General features: G+C 37.3%; 1 protein-coding gene across 4 annotated transcripts in view; it reads right to left on the bottom strand.

Moving 5' to 3' along the window:
* Window positions 1-6,635: 6,635 nt before the first annotated feature.
* The window catches only part of GREB1 (growth regulating estrogen receptor binding 1), a 93,307-nt gene continuing 74,543 nt past the window's right edge, over window positions 6,636-25,399 (bottom strand). For 3 of the 4 annotated variants that reach the window (XM_035321828.1, XM_035321831.1, XM_035321829.1), the window contains exons 23-33: window positions 22,285-22,387; window positions 21,406-21,564; window positions 18,877-19,019; window positions 17,896-18,057; window positions 16,009-16,213; window positions 14,798-14,972; window positions 13,631-13,849; window positions 10,925-11,060; window positions 10,156-10,356; window positions 8,898-9,036; window positions 6,636-7,179 (exon numbers count right to left, since the gene is read on the bottom strand). In XM_035321828.1, the coding sequence (XP_035177719.1) occupies window positions 7,016-7,179; window positions 8,898-9,036; window positions 10,156-10,356; window positions 10,925-11,060; window positions 13,631-13,849; window positions 14,798-14,972; window positions 16,009-16,213; window positions 17,896-18,057; window positions 18,877-19,019; window positions 21,406-21,564; window positions 22,285-22,387 (1,806 nt within the window). In that variant the 3' untranslated portion in view covers window positions 6,636-7,015. Of the gene's footprint in view, window positions 7,180-8,897; window positions 9,037-10,155; window positions 10,357-10,924; window positions 11,061-13,630; window positions 13,850-14,797; window positions 14,973-16,008; window positions 16,214-17,895; window positions 18,058-18,876; window positions 19,020-21,405; window positions 21,565-22,284; window positions 22,388-25,399 lie in introns of those variants that run through there. The other variant, XR_004749453.1, reaches the window with a different exon arrangement.

The following is a 25,399-nucleotide window of genomic DNA, read 5'->3' as shown; positions in this document are numbered from 1 at the left end:
TCCTCTGCTTCCACACTCCCCAGCCATGCTGATGTTTCTTTCTCTCCTGAAGTCTCCTCCCAGTGCTCCCTACAGCCCCAGGCCCCAGCTGCTTCCCCTCACTCCATTCCCAATTCTCCATGTTCTCTGTTCTTTACAACTTTGCTGCTACATCCATGGTTAGTGTTTCTAACCAAAGACACCCTGGGACTGACCCAGAAGTCACAGAAAATATTCTCAGACTCATGTTCATGTGAGCTTCACAGACACTTTTGGACTCCTACCCAGCTTGTTGCCTCTCTGAGATCTTGTATCAGCAAGTTTCACTGGATAATCATGCAGCATATACAGCATCTTATGTCAGTTTTAACATAGCCTAATGATTTCATTGCATGATGATACAGGGCAAACAGGAGCCAATTTCTTTTTATAAACAACCTCTGTAAGTGCTCTGTCATGAGAAGGAAAAAAAAAAATGTAGTCACCCCAGAATATTTAAAATAGTAATATGAGCTCATGGTAGCCATGGTGTAAACTCTATTTTCTAAGCTGATAAGATGGTCTTCTTATTTTTAATAGAATAACTGCTCATTGAAGATTAAGTTATTTTTAAATACAATCACAACTCTACTGTTTGGGGACAGAGCCACTTAGAACAGTTTAACTTTCTCCAGCCTTTTCACATTGCTGGAGTTGCTGTGAACACAACATATGGAACTGCTTTTCTCTGTTTCCTTTGTTTTATCTCATAAACACCCATGGCAATTTACAACCCCTTGAAATAGGGGCTTTGTAAAGTAAGCAAGAATAAAATATACCTTACACAGCTGCCAAGTAGTAAGCCTCCTGCTTTGCATCTACACCACTTGGTTTTTCTCCCTGGACATGAGGCTTAAGTAGTGTTTCCAATAATGGTTACTGCAAATGCAATGTAAAACATGCAGACTAATAAATACTGTACCCTCTTTCATCTGGGGAGATTCACCAAACAAATAAAATTAAATAGCAGCAGAGTTTGGGATTTTTAGCTCTACAGATACCAAAGAGAAAAAGGAATAAAAGACACTCAGGCCAGAGGTGAGATTCAAGATGCTGCAGGCTTGGCTTGAACATGAGCCTAGTGAGGGACTTCAGTCTGATACCCAGGGCTGCCAGCATGCCCCAGCACAGGTGCCATTTAGTCTGGGACAGATCCATGCCGTTTATGGCTGATACACCAGGGGCATTTACAAGAATAAAGTTCAAATTTAAAAAGAAAAAAAAAAAAAAAAAAAAAAAAAAAAAAGACACCATCACCAAAACTAGGTTCTGTGTGATTGCAAAATGATCTGCTGTGTCGGTATAGTATGATAGAGAATCCAGTGGTTACCACAATACCCTGTGAGCCAACAGCAGCTCTCCACGGTCAGTGGGTCCCTTCAGGCAGTAAGAAGTAAAAACTCACTTTGTGTCAATCCTTTTTTTCTCTAAGTAAAATGAAATCATTCAGCTGCTGATAGCAATGCCACTACACTTTTTCTGTAGCATCTCAGCATGCACTTTGCCAGAACAATTCTCCTTAATATGTTCAGAGTTTAAAACACATCACTGATGTAACAAGTACAAAGAAATTTCCTTCTGTTTATGCTACTATGCAAATCAAACGTCAGTTTTCTTGATGATTTTAATCAAAACAACATTTGAATATGAAGCAGCTTTATGAAGCTTTTCTAAAAATCAAGGCAGTCAATGCCAAATGTCTTTTTCTGACTGAGCAGGACTCTCACTGTTACATTTGACATCCCCTCTCTCTTTTACAGAATAATATATTAGCAGTGAGCAATGCCAGCAAATGGACAATGCCTCAAAACTGCCAGAGCTGTCTCCTCTATAACCATCAGTGGTTATTTTTTAGGCTGCCAAAACAAGACTGGAAATATTATAAAAGCATTTGCCAATGACCAGAACTGCTTTTTTCAGATGAAAAGCGGAGCAGAGATAAGGGGTGGAAGGTGGTCAACAGGCATGGATGGTCAAGGTGGTCAACAGGAGGAAGGTGGTCAACAGGCAGAGGATGTATGGGATTAGTTTGCTTTTCAATGAAGATCTGGGTCCTTAAGAAAGTAGGAAAAAAGGAAAGAGTAACATGAATTTTATTTCTCACCAGCATAGCTATGGTATTTCAGTGAAAGCTGATGAAATACTAAAGCTGTTCAATGAGGGGCAAATGCAGAGGCTCTTCTGTCTCCATTTTTAGCCCCACTTCCCTTACTCTCCATTTTCTACTTTGTAACTTCTCCCCTGACACTTATTTTGGCTTTATTTTATTTCTCTTGTACTTCTTTCTTTTTGTGTGGCTGACACCTATCACCATACAGTATCACAGATCCAGCCTTTGATATATTTATCAGCTGCTTTTAGATGCAGCGTAGGAGCCAAGATCTGTACATTCCCCATAACACCAGGAGGTGCTTACTAAGGGAAGGAGGCTGAAATCTCTTACATCCTGTAGTGTTCAAATCATCTGTAAAGCCCCTGCTATTCAAATGCCAGACATTAGTGCTTAAGTGCTTGTGAAGTGTTTTTTGATAGTGGAGAGAGATGGTAAGAAGGAAAATAATGTCACCTTCCCAGTAACCTTCTCTATATTTGGATACTGTCTTTTTTTGCAGAAGCTGAATCATAAAATGCTTCACCCCCTGACACATGGTACTGACCATGATAACAATACTATCAGCAGGTGATAATGGTGGATGACTAAGCCAGCAAGCATGGAAGGCACTAGAGAAGAAGGCAGGGACTGGATAAAAGTCTGTAAAAGCATGCTGTCAATTCCCTTTTGCCTTTCATTTTGCTTCCTACTACATTATCGAGTCAATCTGTGTGCTGGAGAGCTCTATCTTCTTGCCACATCCAAAGTCAGAAAGGAAAAACTAAATGTTTTGTTTGCATGAACGTGGGCTGATTTTTCTCACAAAGGTCACAAATGGGCCCTCCCACAACAGGCAAGACAAAAGAAGGGTGGAGCTGGGACCTGGGTTCCCTACCTCCACATACAGCCCTGGTAAAAAACAAACAAACAAACAAACAAACAAACAAAAAACAGCAGCACAAAGAGGTTTCTATGCTTTGTACAGCACAAGATGCCAGTTCCACCCAAACAGATTTGATTTTATTTATCATGATTATTTATCTACATTACTGTAATCACCTCAGAGCCCAGTTGGACACAAAACCCTATGTGTTCCACATATCTGAAAGCTTACAGTCTAAGGGAGTTTAGCTTGTAAACTCTGTCAGGGATGAAGAAATTTTTGTACAGAGGTCTGAGAAGCTGCTCTCCCTGACTTATCCACCATTGATATTTGGCATAATGTGAACAAAGTGCTGTGTTCTTCTGCCATGTTGGGTGCACAGCTGGTCATATGAAGGGAAATAACTGCATTTTGGTCACACAAGAGGTGCATATCTAGTCTTATAGAAGGATATAATAAAAACAAGACCTTGAAAAAGTCCATGTAGATGGCATTGGTCAGTCTTACCTTGTCAACTGATGCAATCACTCCATCATAGAAGGCCGTCAGATTGGTCAGGCATAATTTGCCCTTGGTGAAGTCTTACTGCCTGTCTCAAATCGTCTCCTTGTCTTGCATGTGCCTTTACATTGCTTCCAGGAGGACCTGTTCCATGATCTTCCCAGGCACAAAGGTGAGGCTCACAGGTCTGTAGTTCCCCAGGTCCTCCTTTCTACCCTTTTTAAAAATGGGAGTAATGTTTCCCCTTTTTCCAGTCACCGGAGACCTCACCTGACTGCCAGGACTAATCAAATATGATGGAGAGAGTCTTGGCAACTCCTCCAGCCAGTTCCCTCAGGACCCTGGGATGCATGGCATCAGGCCCCATAGACGTGTACCTGTTCTGTTTCACCAGGAAACATGTTTGGTAGGCCAGGTCCTGAGACCCTATCCTGTAGGCAGTATACAGTAGGTAGGTAACTCACAGAGCAAAAGGTTAAAAATGAGACATTACTTAAGAATATGATGGTTTCAGCCCACCCGCAGCTGCATTTTGTGAAAATCTTAAAGATATCATAGCAAAAGAGAATGTTAAGAAAGGATGTAATTTACTATTTCAACCTGATTTAGTGATATGTTTTAATTTCACACATGAGAACAGTTTCAAATTAGGAATGCTAAAGGACAGCCTCGTGGCAACAATCAAGTAAATATGCCTTTCTGGAATTACTTTTAAGCTATTCCCCATTCACTTGGTCAGTACATGAAACAATTCAAGATATCAAATATTTTAATTTGGCTGTTTTCTGGTGAAATTTCCCAACTTTTATAATTTCTTAATTGCAAAAACAATGATCTTACCCACACAGAATACTTATAAATAAATATGTAGTTAAAGTGTTTTGCTTTTTCATAATGCTTCTGCCTCTGTGTGTCAGCACCTTAATTCTTAACAAGTAACCTTAATAAGTGAAGTTCAGAATTCTCATGTGAAGTTACCTCAGTGTTTCAGACAGTAAATGTACCTGCTCAAACACAGGTGCAGAGCCTAGACTGCCAAAATGACAGCAACAATTCTAACCTCAACAGGGAATTGTCCTCATAACGAGCAAAACAAACAAACGGACAAATTAAATAAAAACCTGCTGTTTGAAAAAGAAGCTGCAATGCATTTTTTTTTTTTTTAAATCACATGGATATTGAGTGGAAAGCTCTGAGCTTGTGGTCTTTCCAGAAGGTTTGGCCATTGCTAGTAGAACTGAACACAACTATAACAGCACAGGACACAGAAGGGGTTGCATGATGGATAATTCCATGAAAAAATACAGAGCCTAAGAAGAATGCAGTAGTGTTGCAAAGTTCTGAGGAACTTTGACAGCCACATTAGTGAACCTATATTTTATCAGAGTACCATTTACAGAAATCCTGCAAAACACACTGGTCAACAACCTTATGGGGATATACACAAACTTGGACTGAGAAGGCACTCTGATTTTCCCAGCACTGTGATGTGAGAATCAGGGAAATATTACTGTGCAAAGCCACCACTTTTGAAAGTAAGACTGGAAAGCTTCTTTTTTCAACACAAATACTTAAGGCTTTTTTTTCAGGCTGATTCTTGGAGAAAAATGCCTGTCTAAGCACTTGCAAAACAAATCTCATATCTAAAATATAGGGAAAGTTTACAGACATAAACTGTTGGAGTACAAGACAGGAGATTTCAACCCTCTGTCTTTAGTCTCAAGTTCCAAAAACTCTTGTACCTTTGAGGCTATGTTATACTTTAGGCCATTATACAATGCTGTATTTTCTCTTCATCAGTTTCAGAAATTCTTTAATAGTGAGTTCCTTCCATCCAACTTTTCCCCCGCCCCCACAAAAGCATGCTTGAAAGTGCTATATATCACCAAAACAGATGTCCATGCAGTATCAACTTTATTTATAAATGATGGATTAGACAAGAATGTCACACTCCTTTAAAAAGTTTAAATTAACTGACTAACTGTTGAAAACTGCTCGGGTGATGCTATTTACATAAAACAATGCCAACCTTCATTCCCAAAATTGAAATGAAGCAAATCTCTGAAGAAAAAAAAAAAAAAAAAAAAAAAAGAAACAAACAAACAAAAAACAATAAATATACATGCACACCAATATCTACCAGTTATCTTGTAAACAGCAATCTAAATCTCTTAGAGTTACTGTAATTAGTTTTTCCCTGTGAAGGAACCTAAATTTGCTCTTTGGCACAATCATATTCATGTCTCTATTTCAAGACCAGTACTGTCATGGCTTCAGACACCTAATGGCATTTCATCATTATAAAAATCAATGACCATCTCACTGGTGTATCTTGCAAGAAAGATGGCCCAAATATTACATACCTTCTGGCAATGTCTACACTCATCCTTCCTGCACTCAGACTGAGCAAAGTAAACAGTGATTCTGTAAAGACAAACATGAAGTCCAAAACTGAGAGAACATTTCCAAAAATCTAAACAAGGACTGTGATCACTGACTTCACGTTTAGAGTGTACAAAATACAATGATGCCTCATGCCTCTCTAGAACATGTTTTTAGTTTGCCACCTAAACTCCTCAGAGTCATAATCTCTATTTTCTCACTCTTTTGAAGCACCTTGGCAAGAAAATATCCCCAGAAAGAGTATTGGGATGGTTTCAGAACCATCTCTTCTCTGTTTTGACTGCACTGGGCCCAGCTTGAAATTTGTAGTCAGTGCAACAGTTAAGTCAGAGGCCAAAAAACACCAACGTTTTAGGTGTAAAAAGTCACTTGCAGGTCAGTCTCACCATTTGGTATTCTCAGTTGTGTCAGGTAATTTCGTTTTCAGGTTTAATTGCTCAGATCTCACTGTTAAGTCTACTTTCTTGACTCTTCTTTATGCTAATAAAATCAGACATATAATTATGCTTTCAACCCACAATTCCTGTATGATAAAACTATCCAGTATGGTACCTGTTCAAAAATTAAGGCTCCAACGGATTTCCCATTATTTAAGAATTATACTTTACGTATCTTCATATAAAAAACCTAACTGGATCAATCAGTAGCAATATACTGCAAGACTAACAATAACCTGTTGCTTTGTGCCAACTGTTAGATAAATAAGACTCGTAAAACAAAATCTGAACCTAAATTTTCATTTCCTATTTTGACAATGTACAAAAAGTTTTCTAAAACTCTTGCTTATAAACTTGTTTGTGATCATTTTTGCCACAGAAGAAATGCATTCATTGACCTTTTTCCTTATCCTAGATAATTTCTGCCACAAGGAATGATAAGTTTCTGCATCTTTCCCAGGAATCAAGAATTATTTCCATCAGACAATTGAATTAGAAAAGTCACTTATAGTGCTGGGAAATAAGAGGATAAATTGACTGATTCTAATAAGCAATGTCACCAAACAGTCTTCTTTCTCCTAAGAAAGCAGAGCCTCTCAAAAGTCATCTTGTGAGATGGTGGCAATTAGTCTCTTGTCATTCATTGTTTCCTAGTTATTGATAAAAGGTGTCTAGTTTCTATTAAATATGTCGTCCGGTCAGGAAGAAAAGTGGTCTGTCCTCTTTTGCATTGGCAGTCTGGAATTCATCCCTCAGTCGGAACTGCCACTCATCTTCCAGCTCTAGCCGGACAACAGTCTGGCGAAGAGAATTGCGATCTTGACAAATAACACACAGGGTGGCACCTAGGCAAACAATTAAAAAGAAACCCATGTAAGTATCACCTTTGTTCTCAAATCAGCCGGCTCCCACCACCCCTTAGTAAAAGGAATCTCCACCATTTTCAAAACAGGAGTTACAGATGTTCTTAAGAGATAATTAGGGCATGTAGGACTTTGGAGAGCTACATTCAGGTCACTATTAATCAGGGTCTTCTTGTGTAGCTTGAGATGCTCATCTAGTACTCATCTAGTAAACAGGACTAGCAATACATTACTTACACCTTGGTATAAAAAAGGGTTAAAATGTCAAGTCTAAGCAGGTGGTGATAGGTCCTGACAGAAAGCAAGGTAACGCCCTACATCCATTACTGTTCTAGCCCTGCTGATCATCATTACCTCGTTGAGTGAAACCTCACTCTACAAAACACTTAAACCCACAAGACAATCACCATAATGGCTGATTGAGGTCTATGTGCTTTGCTGACCAGAGATGGTTTAATATCAACTGTTTTGACTGACATTCTGATACCATTTCAACACACAAGCATAACTTCCTGGCTTATGAAAAGAAGTGCTTGATTAAGAGGAACTAATTACCTCACCTGCACCCAATATTCTGAAAGAGAGGTGGTGAGGTAGGAAGAGATGCCCAAGACAAAACCAGCTGAGAATACAGTAAAAAGAAACAAGACAGTCATGTGGTGTTTAACACTCAGGTAGCTGGCTGGAAGGTCAATTGGACTGCCAATGGAGACAGGGAAATCCTGAACCAAACACACTTTGTGCTACACAGTACAAAAATAGGCTGGTTTGTGCAAATTAAAACTGATATCTTCTCATCACTACCTTGAAGAGATGCAGTACAAAAGCACTGCTTTCATTAGACGTTACTCTGACAGCCTTGTCAGAGAAACTACAGGCTGATTAAAATGTGGGAGTTGCTCCAGAATGAGAATAGACACTGGCACTCACATGACTTCAGTAGCGTGTGCAGGTAAAAGCACCATATACACCAATTTGCATTTTAGTACACATATCTACACAAAACTGTATTAACTGCAACAAAGAACATAGCAGTTCATAACTCTGCCTGTTTCAACAAGGCATTTGCAATAGTGTTCCTACTCCAGTAACAGTTATAGCCAAGTAAAACAAATCCCCAGAGCATTAGATGTCTACAACAGTAGCAAAACAATCCAAAAGAAGTTTGCATTGTGACCTGCAGTACAGATGGAAGTGATTTGTCACCAGTACTGTCCATCATCATAAGCACCACATGGAGAAATTATTAGGAATAAATTGGAAATAAAAAATGTGTAATTTAAAAGGACAGCAAATAGATTTTGATAGAGTCACATCTGTCATCTATTTTCTCTTGAAAATTAAAAAACATCATTTGCAAGAACACAATGGGAAAATTCTTCATACATAAATCTTAAATACTCAGTTTTCAAGCAAAAAGTAAGGAGTTACACTAGGCATATACACTAGGCATAATGATAGAGATCCAACATTGCTTCTCCACTTAAAAATCTGCAGGACACAGTTATAGACTGGTACAGAGCAAGCACAACCAAACAGCAGAGCTGGTAGAACATATAAAGAGAAATATATATATATACACATATAAATATATATGCAAAATTTTATATAAAATGCAAAAATAGTACTTTTCCTGTTTTTACCCAGGTTCCTAGAGACCAGCATATATAATTGTCTGTAATTAAATTACTGCAACTCACCTTTAAGAAAATGAAACTTCTTCAAAAAGCTAGCTACAACAAAGGAATCACAAAGGTATAACAAGAGACCACTGAATGTCAAACCAGAGGAACTGATATTCAGAGAGTGAGGCCGAGAACTCACGTAGCAAACTGCAATCTAATTGGGAGAGACAAAAAAACAAAACCAAAAAAACAAACAAACAAACAAAAAAACATACATAAATTAGCTTTCTTCAGGCTTCTATATAATGCTAGTAGCTAAGGTTTCATACTTTTCTGTATGCACACCTGATTCACATTCAGACTTGCTTTCCAACTCCAAATATTGTGGCCACTGACTTGAGTAATCCCATTGTGATGTAAATGAAATTAGACATTTCTAAAGGCTTCTTCTTGTGTCACACTGCACAATTACTGTATTTGCTCTTGTGTAGATAACTGTGCTGGGTAGGTCACAGAGTTATGGTTGTGGGGAGCTGTCATTACCACAGCTTTCAAAACCTATCATATCTAAACCTCATGGTAATAATAATAATGAATAATTAGGACTAATGAATAGTTCTGAATACTGTTTTCATATTGCTTTTTAATAAGTAGGGGGATTTTTAGACAATATATAAATGAGAATAGACACTGGCACTCACATGACTTCAGTAGTGTGTGCAGGTAAAAGCACCATATACACCAGTTTGCATTTTAGTACACATACCATCACTTTCTATTGCACTTCTATCTGACCTACATTTGTGTTTAAATATGACCTTGGTTTTAGATCCAAACCCACTAGGGAGAGTCAACAGCTCTTGAAATCTAATGTCAATTTCTCCTGTTCTGGCTGCATGTCTTGGTATTTGCTTCTCTGCCACAGCGAATCAGTCAAAAGTAATCTAAAACGTATGTACTTTGAAGTGCTTTCTTAGGACTAGGTAGCATTTGTAAAACACTTGTTTGGAAGAAATTTGGTATAGGAAGGGTCAAATTGTAACAGATTAAGAAAACACTTAAAAAAAAAAAAAAAAAAGTCTTCTATATTAATTCAGACTCTAACACCACTCACAGACTATATGAGTATTTTGGACAACTCTGGTATTGTTCAATATGTATTTTATTTGTAATTTCTCCCAGTATCTCTACGGGACAAAGAATTTTACTTTAACAACATGAGGATTTAATATCTGATTGTTTGAATGTTGTTATGAATGAATGCTTCAACAAACTCATCCAAAACATAGGCCATGCATTTCTAGAGCTGATTGAAGATTACTTGGTTCCATACCTGTGGTCCTAAGTTAAGGTAACAGTCCACAGATAGCACTGGATGACTATAATTCTTCAGTGAGAGGGGGAAGAAGCGATGGCTGTGATACTGGAGGTATTTTTCAAGAAGTAACTGAGCAGGTGCTGCCAAGAAGGTATGCTTGCTGTCAGGAGCACAAATGTACTGAGCAGGTGAGATTGAAACTGGAGTGTCAGACACCTATGAGGAAAAACATTTCTGGCACAGATGAATCCTGATCAATCAAGTTGCACTTATCTGAATTTTGGTTTGTACAAAACACATCTCTATCCTATGTATCTATATATCCTATATAGAAATATATTGTATATATCTAAGATTTATATAAGAAGCAAAGTTATTCAGGCAAAAATATCTGCTACAAAAAATGTTTCAGAGGTTCAGAGAATTATATTTTTATTTATAGAGTCTTTGGGGTTTCTTCTTTGAACCCAAAATACTCCTAAATATGAAATTATGTGAAGATGAGTAATCAAATAGCTATAGACAAAAAAAATTATAGTGAATGGTTATCTGGATTGTAAAGAGATACTTTAGGTAGTTTAGAAAGTTTTAAAGAAAATTATTACAAAGATTGGCATTTATACCAAGAATATTGTGGATTTCAGGAAGAAAGACAAAAAAGACATGTCAGACATACCCCATTACTGGCAACTGGTGATGCACCATAATACCTCAGCTTTCCTGGTTACAGGGTACAAAAGGGAAACCAGAAATTTAACAGTGGAGCAGAGGTGCCAGTTCCCACCTTAGATTTAATGTGGAAAGATCTCTGTCCTCCTACTGCAATTTGCTTCTTCATGACACTGAAGTGATTGAACCGACAGATGAGAAGGCCTGCACTGTGGACACGCAAGTTGAAGTCAACATCATCACACGTAAACCTGGGAAGAAGAAAATCATAGCAATTCAGAGCAATGCTTCTCCTCACAGACTAAGAAATACAAGCACTCATTGTCTTTGATCAGTAAAATAGAAAGGACAGGTGTCAAACATACAAACCCCCATTCAGTAGCTATCAGACAGGGAAATAAGCTTAATCTTTGTAATAATAAATAAGTCCATTAACAATGGCTGGACTGAGATTAAGAAAATCAGAATGAGGGAAGAACCACTTACAGAGTAAAAGTACTGGAAAAACAGGGGAAGGTGAAAGAAGAAAGGCAGCAAAATGCCAGGGAAAAGACTTAGGAGTTAAATTATTTTATTTTCCTCTTCATACAATAATCCAGTCATAGAAAAAAAGATACACAAATTACTACCCCAGATAAGGTCAAGGAAATTACCTCCTTTGAATTCCAAGGACATGGATGATGGACATTTGATATATTAAATTCAAAGAGGACTGATTACTTATTTTTCCCTTAGAATACAGATATCTATTTTTTGTTGGTGGTGGTGGTGGTGTTTTTTTATAGTCCTTTACAGAAATAATGTCATTCTACATTAGAGACAACTTATTTAAAGACAATTTCTCTTTTCTTAGTCCAACAGAACTGCTGAGACATAGGAATAAACCATGTAGAATGAGGCCAAACATCCTTGAGCTAAATTTGGCCCACTTCAAAAATAAAATGGACCAGAAGGTAAACTTCTAAAGCTGACTACATGCAAATCCTCTGGCCTTTGAGAAATTCAAACTCAGTTCTCCATTTTGAATGTAGATATTACACAGGAAACAGGATGATGTGCAGAACTGTGAGATTAACATCCAGGGCTTGGATTTAGGAGAGCTAAGCAGTTACTGCAACACTTAGCATTAGTGAGAAAAATGATATTTAATTATATGTTTTGAAAACCTTCTCTTTGATCTACATGGATATTTGTTATCCCCAACTGTCAGTGCCTCTGTGTTTTAAAATAAACCTTTTTCCTTGCCAGCTCAGTTCGGCATGTCATGTAATGCTTCGGCCTTAACAGCACCCCCATACAGCATTATGGTGAGCCACTCATGGATTAGAGACGCAGACAGGAAATGGGTGGCATGGTCTCGCATTCCTGACATTTTACCATTGCTGCCTGTACTCGTATCATTGTGTTTTATTGCACTGTCATTCTCCCCATTAGCCCTTCATATTGCTGCATAAGATAATACAGCTAGACAGTGTGGGAGCACAATTCTGTGGCAGAAGATGGATAGGAACAAATTTAAAATGTTCTTTTAAAGTGTCAGACGGGTCATGATAAAAATTTAGATCATTTGTTGAGCCTGACTAAAGGAAACAGAAATGCTTCCCCACAGTTAGAAATAAACTTGGACTTCAAAAGACATCTTCCTGAGACAGTTTTTTCTGAGAAGTACAGTGGGGTTTGGTTGTCCAAGTCTAGGTGCTTAGCGCCATTTTAGATGACTTTGGCTATCTCAAATAGCTCACAGAAAAATAAGTGTCTTAGATTTCATGTCATACTTGTCAGCCCTATGTGGACACATCCTGAAGTGCCAAAGTCTCACTTTAGACAAGGGAATCCCACCTTTAGCAATAACTACTTTATTCTGTTGTGATAAATGCTTGTCCCTCAGAAACAGAAATAAAATCTGTTTCTTTCACATAAATCAGTGATTTTCTATGAGTTGGTGTATTTAGTAAATACAGTTCTGATTACTGTGGTGATACTGTGTATGGCAGTACTTTAATTTGACATACTCTATGTGAAATAATAAATGGACAAAAAAGGGGGGGAATTCAGAGATAGAAGAATATGAGAAAAATCACTAATGTTAATGAGGTTCATTTACTCCTTTCTTCTCAATTTGCTGATGTGTATATATGTAGTAAGAACAGAACAGAACAGAACAGAACAGAACGGAATGGAATGGAATGGAATGGAATGGAACGGAACAGAACGGAACGGAACGGAACGGAACAGAACAATTAAATTGGAAGGGGCCTTCAAGAATCATATGGTCCAACTGCCTGACCACTTCAGGGCTGACCAAAAGTTAAAGAACATTATTGAGGGCATTATCCAAATGTCTCTTGAACACTGACAGCCATGGGGCATCAACCATCCTGCAAGGAATCTTGTTCCAGTGTTTGACCACCTTCACAGTAAATAAATTTGTCCTTTGTTGTGCTCTATGTTGTACTGCTCAGCACAAAAAGCCCAGCAATACCTCTGTTCCATGTCAGAACAAGACTTGGTTATGTACCATCCAGACTTTTGGTGTTTACCAGAAGGCCACTTGAACTAGACAGCTGGGGGACTTGTACTACAGGGCACACTGCTGAATGCATTTACTCTGTAACTCAAATATGACTGCTTATTTGAAAATATGGAGATTAATGTCTTTTTCAAACTGATGGTAATTTGGAAAGAATTTGAACCTTCAATAAGAAAATGAAAATATCTTTGCTTCCATTAACAACTTCCCCCAAAAGCCAACAAGATTATTTGTAAAACTTCCTTTATTTGGTTCATTATATCTTTTGAAAGATGCTACTTATTCACTTACCTATTCTGATTGTACTGTACATTCTGTGTCAGATCAACATTTAGCATAATGAAATCATGTACGTGGCAACAGGAGAAAGGCTCCTTGATCTCAGCACTGTTTGCTTTGCTGGACCATTTCCTCATCCCAATTAAGGCATAGTGAGTGACATTGGGAGTTGCTTCAATACGTTGCAGAATTTGCTTCAAGGAAACATTCCTTTCAGTCCATGTATAGTCACTATAGTAATTAGGAAAATGTGTTAAAGTATATAGAGAGTAATCAGAATTTTATTTATGTGAACAATAGTTCTCAACAGTCAAAAGTAGATAACTTTGGTGTTTTCTTACTTTATTGCAACTTTTCACGTCTCACTCCAGGATAGACTCAAAACTTACAATTAACTAATGCTTATGCAGTGGGGACTGATATGCTAGGTATGAAATTTATCTCAGATCATTTAAAATATTTACTCAGGTTTGTTAACTTTTCAAGTTACTTGGATAATGTTCCAAATGACCACTGGAGGGTTGTTGACTTTGTGCTATAACTCCAGAGCAAAGCATAAGATCCTCCTAGCCTACCACTCAAGTCCATAAATACCAAAGCTTTCACCGACTTTAGTTCTCTTTCAAGGTTTGCTATAAATCCTGAATAACACTGTTATGGGAGTAGACAGAAATATCTAGTACAAATAACGTTCTAAAGCAATGAAAATAAAAACACTTGTTTGGGGATTTGGGGAAATAATGAAAGAGACACACAGACTGGGACTGACAAATGAGCCTGAGGAAATTAGATGCCCAATTTTCACAGAAATGTCTTTTAGCTTCCTTGGAAAAATCTGACAAAAATGTAAATTTGAATGCCTTTGTTTTCCCAGTGTATCAGGTATTGTTTAAAGAACTTGAAATTTGCAGTCCAAGTTATTCTAGTTTGAACCAGAGTCACACTATACTGCAAAGGCTGCAAGGCACTTAAATCTTCAAGGGACAGGAATGAAAAGCAGGCACTAAACATTGTGCTACACAAAGCCAGATATCTAAGGAAAACACTTCTTTCATCAGGCAAATATTATTCCGTGCTTGTACAGGGTAAAAGAAGTATATCAAACATGTCCGTTCAAAATTGATATGCAGAGAAAGCTTAAAAGAGATCAGCAGAAAAAGTCTGTGTTCCTCTATTTACCTTTTCCTGTCTCCTGAACAATCAACTTCTACTGCATTCCACATAACACAGGAGTCATCTGAAATGACAATGAAAGGCCAAATATCCTGGGGTTTTATCCCCAGCTCCTCCTGCCGATTTCGTTCTAGCTCCAAGTTATGATAAGATAACTCTTTAATCAGGAAGTGTGCAGCACCTGAAACCAAGGACATAAACCATAAGATGAAAAGTAGGGACGGAAATTGTTTGCTTTTAGCTTGGAAATTTCTTGAAGGGAACAGTTCTGCAGCCCAGGGTATGACTCACTCTGAAGATTTGAACACCCTGACACTCCCTGGAGCCAATCGCTTACATCCCTTACTGTAAGTGACTTACAGGACCCCACTGGAAAGCATGCAAAATGAAGCCTTGAATTCTGTAGTAAAGATTTGTTAATGTCTTAAGGGTTTAGTCACCAATTCTTTTAACTTAACAGATATTTGCCTCCACTATCATATCTTAGTATGAACATCTAGAAATGATTAACTAACTGAACAATATAGGAACAATTTCCCTAGATCTATTCTGAATGTTTGTCACTACTGCTGTCTATAAATTGTTCAAGCAGTAAAGTGAGGTGCTGAATATTTCACAGGTGTTATATTAACAGAATCTACCTAAGCGATGCACATAATCAGCATGCTTACTATTCTTCCCCCATCTCTGTTCGCCCCTACACACATCTGAGACTAGTAGACGGCTTCCAGCCTCACAAATTCACACAATCCACTTCCATGAGATCCTGTAGTTCCCTCCTCTACCAATAACCCTGAGCACAATTCAGTTGAATAAATAGATGCATCTAGTGATATTTGAGGTTCCCTGCACTACCTGAGATATCCACACAGAACTAGCAGCGACACAGGCCTCTGGAAATAGCACACAACTTACCTCAAAAAAAAAAAAAAAAAAAAAAAAAAAAAAGAGGTAACTCCATCTGAATTAACCACCTCCATTTCCATTTATAATCAGCAGTGAAAAGTATCTCTATCGTATGATTCATCTAGCTTGTTCTAGGTAACCTGAATTAAGTGGATTGCACCTGAGACTGACATTTTTGTCAAAGAGAATCCAGGTCACCAGATCAGATATGATAGCTACAAGTTGTATATCTACATTTCACTGATGAATAACACCACCTTAAGGGCCCAGATCATATGTCCTCATTTGTTAGAACTTTTGGCTACACTTACCTACTCCGGCACTGTTGAAAATACTTGGAAGAACAAGCATGATGTGGTTGGGCCAGTACTTCTTATATATGGCCATTTCATATTCCTTGACAACTAAAACATGCAAATGACTGGCTCCGTCCATTGCATGGTATAAATTGAAAAGTCCATGTTCATGGCGCCCAGTGGTGGGAGTAAAAGTGGGACTTTTTATGTAATCTTCATTCTGTAAATAAATAGAAATATGAGTTTCTGTATTAAGCTGGATGATGTTTAAACAAGGAGAACCATCTCTGCCAGCAAAGTCAGATTCAGTGACACTACATTGCTACATTTTAAATTAGCTTAATAGGAAAATAAGCACAAGTTGGAAAAAAAGAAAACTCCACCTATTAGCTTATTTGACTGGTGAGAGTGTGGTGGACTGGACAGTCTTGCTAAAAACTTGACCTGCCAAATGCACCTGGACCTTGAGGCTAGATCTGGAAAAGGATTCAGGTCCATATGATATATGATGGTAAGAAACGTCTTAGTCCAAAACTGCAATACAAGTCTTATGACTGGCTATCATCCAAACTTGAATGCATTTAAGTTCACTAGGTACCTTCAAGTTCAGTTCAAGTACAGCTCCTCAGAGACCTGTTGCTACAGATATCCAGGACTATTCCAGTCAGGGCAGCTGATTTCAGCCTGGTCCCTACTAAGACCATTAAGGACCCAGAATGAACATGTGAGTCTCTCACAGAGACCCTCCAAAGCCCTCACAATTAAGCAGACCATATTTAAAACTGCCAAAGTACAACATGGTGGGTTTGATGCCTATGGAGTTCTACAAAAGGGAAATTAAAACACATTGAGAAAAAAATATATATAATGGTTTCATAATCTAGACTTATATCTCATAGCCCTTTTCAAGCTTGCAGCAGGACTGAAGGCACCATTTTGGAGCAGATAAATAGACAAAGAAGAAAAAGAAAAAAATAAAAGTAAATAAAAATAAACAGTTTTGGCAAAGCCTCAAAGCAAGTCAGTGGCAAAAGCAATAAAAGAATCCACAAGGACCCAATGCACAATTCCAATTACCTAGCCAAGCACAAGCTTACTGAAGTTTCATCCTCACATTGTACAGTTGCTGCTGGGTTGCTGGTTGGGGTCTCCCATTTCAATCTTGAGCTGGGCATAAATGACCAAACTGGTGGTTCATATTGTTTGATTATCGTTGATTGGAAGCAACTTATTTTCTCAAAGATAGGAGTGTTACCGCTTACTATTGTTCCACAAATTGTTCCAACAATCCAGGCAGTGTGGCCTGAACCATTCAGAGATTCATCATAAGCATTGATATTAGGAGTCTCTGTAAAGGCCAGCATTCAAGATTGCATCGCCTGTCAGATGGATGATCATATAAAGTTTTCTGCAAGAGCGCCCTGCAATTCTTTGTACAGTTTTAAAACCATGACAAAGATTCTTTGAAAGCCTTGCTTTTTATGAAAGCATTTGAGCATTTATGCAGAATAGGATAGATAATCTACTGTCATATTCTACAACAAAATAAATGTTTCCATACAGTAAACTGTTTGACAAATGAAACCATGTCTCTGAGACTCATTGCTGAAACCATTCTCACTTTAACATCTTAAACTCATAACCAAATAACTTTTGCCCCAGGTTAAGAATGTATGTACTGAAGGATCAGCCTTGGCAATGAGCAAAATAAATAATTTATTAGCAGTTTGACAGCTTTGCTTTATGTCTCACTTTCTGGCAGAAAATACAAGCTTGGTGTCAGGACATCCTTATTATCTCTTGACAGCAGGACCAGAAGTGTAAAGAATCCTAATTCAACAAATTTTAAAATTGGTCATGTTGCTCTCCCATACATGGACATAAATATAATAATCCGTCTACCTTATCTGTGACTAGTGGTAGTCTCATGCTTTCCAATTGTCTTCCTGGCTGACTAAAGACAAAATGATGTTCCTTTGACTTTGGAATGATAAAATGCAGCTGGATCTCTTCTCCCAGCATGGAATAGGAAAAGGCAAATGCATGCAGAGTGGATTCATAAAGCTGAGAATGGAAAAAAAAAAAAAAAAAAAAAAAAAAGATAATTCCAGTGGTTAGAGTCAAACAGAGTCAAACATTTCCTTCAAGGTCTTGCTCTGGTTAATACACATTCATAATGTTACAAAAAACATAACAATCACTTACTGTATTGCGCTATATTTTACCTAATGATTCACTGTGTTAAGCAACTCCCCCATCATATATTACACTGAGAAAAAAAAAAAAAAAAAAAAAAAAAAAAAGTTGTGGTTCCCTTTTTTGAAACCATTATTTCAGCTTTGTATGCAGATAGTACCAATACTTATAGGCCTCTTGCTGCTTTCAGAAATGCTATCTGACACATAAAAAACAGTATTATCATCGCTAATACATTTTTCCTCACATTGTAATAGTCAGGAAATTGGAGAGTCACACTGAGCAATAACAACCTATATGCCATTTATAAAATACTCTATTCTGCAATACTAGTTTCAGAAGTAACATCTTCTGTGGTAAGTCAGATGAAAACATAAGCAAGTCCCAGTGTGAAGTTTACTGGGAGAGCAGTTTTCAGTGGTATTATACATGTAGACTGCTCATAATAGCACTGAAATAAATTAGTGTAAATGAGGTGAGGAACAGTTCTGTGAAGTGCTCATATCTGCAGTCTGGTCAAGGCAGGCAAACCCCAAGAAATAACAAAATCTGGCAATCAGCACTTTCTTTGTTTTTAATAAATAGATACCGTTTGTAAGCTAACTCAGATACAGTGAATGAACACAAAACTGAGTTCAGTCTCTGCATCAGTTTCTGTTCTGAAGAGTAGTGCCTGGAAATCTTTACCTGGTACCTGGGATTGAAACCCATATACTGATGGCACTGTTCACAGTGATGATAGGTGTTATATGCTGCATACTTGGATAATCTCATTCTAGTTGTTTGACGGCGTGTATACATATCCTCCTGTCTCCTGCTCATTGACCTATCTATTTAAAAAAGAAACAACATAGATGTAATATATATTGAAGTCCAAAATGTATTCCCTTATGACAGACTTTTTCTATCATTGTATCCTCTGGGAAAAATGGCATGAGTAAATAAATGCAAAACAAAATAGGAATTTATTCTGATATGTTTTATAAATTAATGCGTACACCAAAGAGCACTACAAAGATGTATCTGCAAGTTCATGATTATGATAATTCTGTACTAATGTACATAAAGCTGAGGCATAAGCAAAGCTACATTATTAAAATTATTATTGCTGCTGCTGTTATTACTGGATGAACGTTTTGAAAATTAATAAACAGTAAAAAAGGGTCTTAAGACAGACATCTGCAGTCCTGTGATGGGCATCACAGTACTTAGGTGAAATGAACTCAACAAACTTACTGGTGTTGCTTTTTAACATATAACCACATTAAATAAAGTTTTCCTTTGTGGAAGACAGAAGAAATATGAGTTTTAATGATAACCTATGATGAGAACACCTACCTATGCAGAGTTAAGACCATGACAATATGAGCTCCATGCAGCCTTTAAATGGGAATCATTTCTGTTGAAATGGACTTATGTCATCTGGCCAAACACTTCATTCAAATTTTCAGCATCAGATCAGGTTGCTCTTGTCCTATCAATTTTAAAATCACTAAGTATAGATTTTCCACAGTCTCCTTGGGCAACTTGCTCCAGAGTTTGATCAGTTTTATTCTGGAAATATTTTTCATACTATCTGCTTGTATTTTCCCATGTTGTACCTTGTGTCTGTTGTTGCTTGTCCTTACGCTGTGCATCTATATTAGTTTGTGAATACAAGCTCCCATTATGAAGCAGTAATCAAATGGTCCCGTGAGACTTTTCCAGACTTAACAAACCCCATTCTCTCTGCTTTTCTATGTACATCATGTGCTTCAGACTTCTATCCGTCTCGGTTACTACCCACTAGACGCACTTCTGTATGGCAAAGCCTTCCTTGTACTGGGAAGCCCAAAGATTGACACAGTACTCCAGATGTGGTCTTACAAATGCAAGGCATAGAGGAATAATCACTTTCTTTGAATTGCTTGCTAGATTTGTAGTAGGTTGGTTCAGTAAGCCAATAACTCAATTATTGACTCGTTCAAATTGCTGTCTAGAGGATCAGAAGGTTATTTTCCTCAAAGCTGCTTTCTATACAGATAGTCCCATGCCTGTACAGAGGGTTATTCCACCCCAAGTGCAGGATTTTGTATTTGCCATTGTTGAACTGTGTGAGGTTCCTGTGAACCAATTTCTTCAGCCTGTCACGCTCTCTGAATGGCAGTGCTGCCTTCCAGCATGTTGTCTGCCCCCCCAACTTGGCATCATCCATGAACTTGCTAAGGCTGCATTCTGTCCCTTTGACCAGGTTATAAATGACAATCTTAAGCAGCATTTGCCCTACTGAGTCCCTGAGTATTACCATGCATAAGTATTTGGCCACAAAGGTGATCACAGGGCTGGAGTCTGGACATGACTTGCAGGATTATTCAGGGGACTGAGGGTACGCTGACTAGGGTGTATTTGCTTCAATCTTCCTTCTAGTCCTGTAAAGGAAAGGCATGGTATTTGCCTTTTCCCAGTCATCAGGAAACCCCAACAATTGTCATTACCTTTAAAGATGATAGACAGGAACCTTACAACAGGATCTGGATGTTGGCCAGCTCCATTGTCATGCTTGGATGCATCCTACCCAGTCTCAGGTGCTTGTCTATGTCCAGCTGGCTTATGTACGGGACCATAGTAAGAGATTTATTTCACCTGACCATAGACATTTTCATTTATTAATTTGCCTGTAAGCTAAATGAGTGTTACGGCCCACAGAAAGCAACAGTCACATCTAGCCTCTAATTGACCTGACCTACCTTACATGTGTACTTTATCATGGGATAAATTTTATTTTAGAAGAGCGTATTTCTCATGAAAGATTTTAAAGGGAGTCCAGTGGACTACTTCACACGTCAGTACTGGGGAAATCTAGAGACATTTCACCATTTCCAAAACCTAAACTAAATAAACCTATAAACACTTTTAAGAACACAATTTTAAGTGTGTTCTACTGCATATCACTACATTACTACAAAACAAGACAATGTTATTACATAAAAACATTCAAATATGCAATTATTTTTGTAGGATCAGAACATTTTCAATGAGACACTACCCATTTAGCATTCAATAAATTATTGATAAGTTTCATACTCTGGTGTTTCATCTAACAAACTACAAATCTCTTTCCATTATTACCATTCAAGTGCAATTTTAATTTCATTCTGTTTAAAATCAACAGAATTATCACATTAAAACCAAATGAATACATATATGTATGTCATTCTAGATTTTTCAAATTCTAACCTTCACTGGTTATTGTCTGAAGCTTGGAACAAATCAGACTTGCATCTTCATATTTCGGGTCATGGATAGTGTAGTTAAAAGGGATCTTCTTAAATGTCTCCAAATCTGGCCATGTATCTCCAGGTTGATGGTAGCATTGATCAGATTCTTCTTTTATGTCTATGGTATTATTGAAAAATAAAAATTAATGGAATTACCATTTTAAACATTCTTTATATTGTTATAGAAGGTTTTGTCATGCCTACAATTTTTAAATCATTTTTTTAATTTCATAATTCTGATGAAACAATATTATTATGCATGAAGACGTGCACCTTTGAACAAATGAAACTCATACCTCAAGAAAATTCTGGCTTTAAAACAATTCTTTTCATTTTAAGACCTTGATAATCTTATTATAACAGTTGGTGGAATGATAATGAAAACAATGTCAAGGTCCTGGTAAGTCTGATCTACCTGGATCCAGGCATTTGCAGTCTTTCCACATCACATTTGTGAACTCAGTTGAGGAAAGATACTTTATTCCCATTAAGAAAAAGAAACCTTGCTTCAGAAATCACAGTAGTAAGTCCAGTGCAGAGTTAAAGCTTACCACACCTTCTAGTGCTAAGACTAGAGTAGTCAAAGAGAATGTGCAGTGAAATCAGGCCTTTTTTTGAAACAGATTAAAAAGAGCACTAGTCCAATGAAATACTTTTCTACCCTTGTCAAGAGGATGAAGGATCTGACAAGAGTAAAATGGACAGTATAAAATATTTCAATAACATAAATCAATTACAAAGGTGAACAGCATGAAATATGCAGGCAAAATGCTTCTTGAATTAACAGAACAAATTTCTACATTTTCCAGAAGGAAATATTTTTATATCAAGAACTTACTAATGTTGATTTCTTCCTCATCATAAACATCCACTTCTGTCAGTCTGATCAGCATTCTGGACAAAATACTGAGGAACTGCAGATAGGCACCTGTTTTCCCTATCTGTAAGTATATAAATCAGAAAATACAAAAGAAACTAATTTTCATCTGGAAATTGCACCTGCAGTGAAACTTTTGGTGTTTACATATCCCTGTACTTGTATATTCCTAAGCAAAAATGACATGCTTAAATGTCCAACACTTCTGTGCTCTCTATGCAGGAAATTAGTTTGGAAAATGCATTTTATATCACAGGTCCAATCTAACAAGCTAGAATTTTCTCTCTTTCTTCTATAGTTGCTACATTGGCAGTGAACTTATAAAAATCCATATAAGCTCAAAAAATGTTCCAAAAATTACTCCTCTATATACAAGATAACTAAAGAATTACTTCAACCCTTTTGTACTTGTACAATTCATCAGCACACTGACTGCTGTTGAAGTACACTGGCTGTTCTGAATAATGAAGAACTATTGGAGAACTTGTGCAGGCCACATCTGCTCCTGGAGGACCTGACATATGTAATAATGTGTTGTTTCACTTCTTGAGCTGAAAAGATACTATTTTCCTTCCACTGTTTCCAAATTACCATTTAAAAACCTATTTTAAAATTGCTTTAAGACTGTAGCTTTAACCTTTCTTTTTTACCAGCACAAAATCTGTGTTTTATCTTACACCTAACTGTCCTTTTATAGCTTTTTGTAGCTGAAAAGTGCAAGCCACAGGCAGTGATTTACTCAATTAACTGCTCTGTGTCTTCTATATAAAGTTTTTGATGAAAACATCAAGTAAATTATGCCATATCTAAGCAGACAGCTTTGCAAACCATTACATTTTAACAGGGAGCAGTACATAAGGGGTTTCAATGAGCAAAAAGAGACCAGCAAACTCCTTTCATGCTCACAAGAGAATACAGAGTGAGGTTAACACGTAAATCCACTATGGCACATTCTCCTGCTACAACTGTCTGATTTGGGACTACATCTACATTACTACTGAATTGAAAGTCCAGCTTTCACTGTCATTATTTCTAGGACATGTCAGAAGCATAGTGTGTTGAATTACTAGAAATAGTATTGTATTTAATATTTTCCATGTTTTTAATATTTTCCAAATTTTTCATTTAAGGCTTTGCAGATGAATCATGAGCAAGTAAACATTTATTATGTCACTGTCTGTTGCTCTTAATAAATCAGATTGCACATGAAGCAGTTTTTTGCCAATGGTGGAAAAGGGTCCCCTGTTTGCTGCTGTGGGTTAAATAAGCCTTTCAGGTGCACTTGGTAGACCTTGTATTAGCACAAAACCCTATGTTATCCAGGGGTAACACAGAAAAAATGTGGCTTTGAATAGAGGAAATTAGAGCATGGGCTATACTCAGCCCACAGACCAGACGTTTCTAACTCTTAGTCTGGGTTTTCATGCAAAATCCATTAAGAATGATGAGACTCCTTCTACTGACACTGGAATAAGGCTTGAAGGTTCACTGGAATGGCTATTTATTGATAAAGCAGACAAAGAACATTTTATCTTCCCATATCTGAGGCAAATTTGATCATGATTTGTTCTGTTAGAAAATCTTTTTTACATTTCTTTCTCAAATCAGAGATTACCCTTATATGCCATTATGAACATACTCTTTTTAAATGCTTCCCACCATCTTTTCATTAAACACTGGGTGGCCTGACAGATTAAGAACTCCCCAGTTTTTAACAAATGAGAGGCAAATTGTCAAAAGTACACAGCCATAATTCCTAATCTTTTTGAAGTATATATTTAGAATTGTCAACAGATCAACAGGCTGAAAACCTTACTTTTCCCCTTCAGTAACTGTTTAAAAGTTACTCTGTACATGTATTTTTCCTTTCCCTCAGGAAACAGGTTTTCACCAATGGTTTTCAACAATGTATCTGTGGTCAGCAGGCTACCCCTAAGTGGTACTTGGATGAAAGGTGTCAGTTGTCAATTGACTCAAATATACAAAGCTGTAGGGTCACAAATTGGAAATGTTGAAAACCACAGAACTAAATACTACTCTCAAACCAGGAAACTAAAACATATGCACTTTTGATATTCTGTGCATCACATCTTACCCAATCTCATTATCTGTCACATAAAAACTGCCTAAGACAATACTGTGAGCTTTATGGACTGTTTGATATTAGCAGCACTGAATGGAAAATGCTGGTGGGAAAGGGCAGAAGTCTCTCATTTTCAGAATCTTTTTTTTTTTTTTTTTTTTTTTTTTTTCTGTCAGCAGACAGCTCAGGCTGAACACATGACAACATTCATATTTTGACTCCACCTAGTTGCATTTACCTGCATTTTTCTGCTGAAGAAATGAACTGCTGTAATACAGAACACTTTTCCCAGTTCATTTAGAGAACAAGAAAAAAGAAAAATGACATGTTATTGACAATCAGTGTTTACTCCAGAAGGGAAGAGCCCTGAACATTTGAATTTGTAGCATGCCCAGATGGGTAAATGTGACTTTAAATTTAATAATATTGTTTTTTTCTATGCACCACCTCTAGACAAAACAGAAATGCAAAAAGTGTCTTTGCTTGTTTGGAAGTATGGAGTAGCTGTCAACAAACAGAGCTTCCAGATCTCTCTGAAGAGTTCTCATCTCATCTGTCACTGCCCTTTTGGATCAGTTTTATGGGGCATCTGCAAAGAAATCCTGCAAGCAGGAGAAGGCACTTGGGGGCCAGACATACTCAAATAATGGAAGTATTACTCTTTTTTTTCTGGCTATCTGAATTTGGAAGACAGATATATGATGAATTAGACTGCAAAGAAGAAAATCACACAAGATTAAGAAGTAAAAATCTCAAATCTTGAGAAAACTTATGATAATCAAGGATTGCAGGTCCTGCAAAGATTTTGTATTTTGGTTTCTATTTGTATCCTAAACACAAGGTGTGATTTGGCCTATGAGAAACTAAGAGTATGTTTACTCTGCAGTTCTTCATTCACAAAGATTGTTGTGGGACACGAGCAAGAGAAAGAATATGAATTCAAATTCTTCCTACAGAAAATTCTAGAGATATCAAGGTCCATTTTTTTCGTGT

The sequence above is a fragment of the Oxyura jamaicensis genome, chromosome 3, assembly GCF_011077185.1.
Source record: "Oxyura jamaicensis isolate SHBP4307 breed ruddy duck chromosome 3, BPBGC_Ojam_1.0, whole genome shotgun sequence".
Lineage (NCBI taxonomy): Eukaryota > Metazoa > Chordata > Aves > Anseriformes > Anatidae > Oxyura > Oxyura jamaicensis.
Note: the sequence above shows the minus strand (reverse complement) of the source record. Positions and strands in the feature narration are given on the sequence as shown.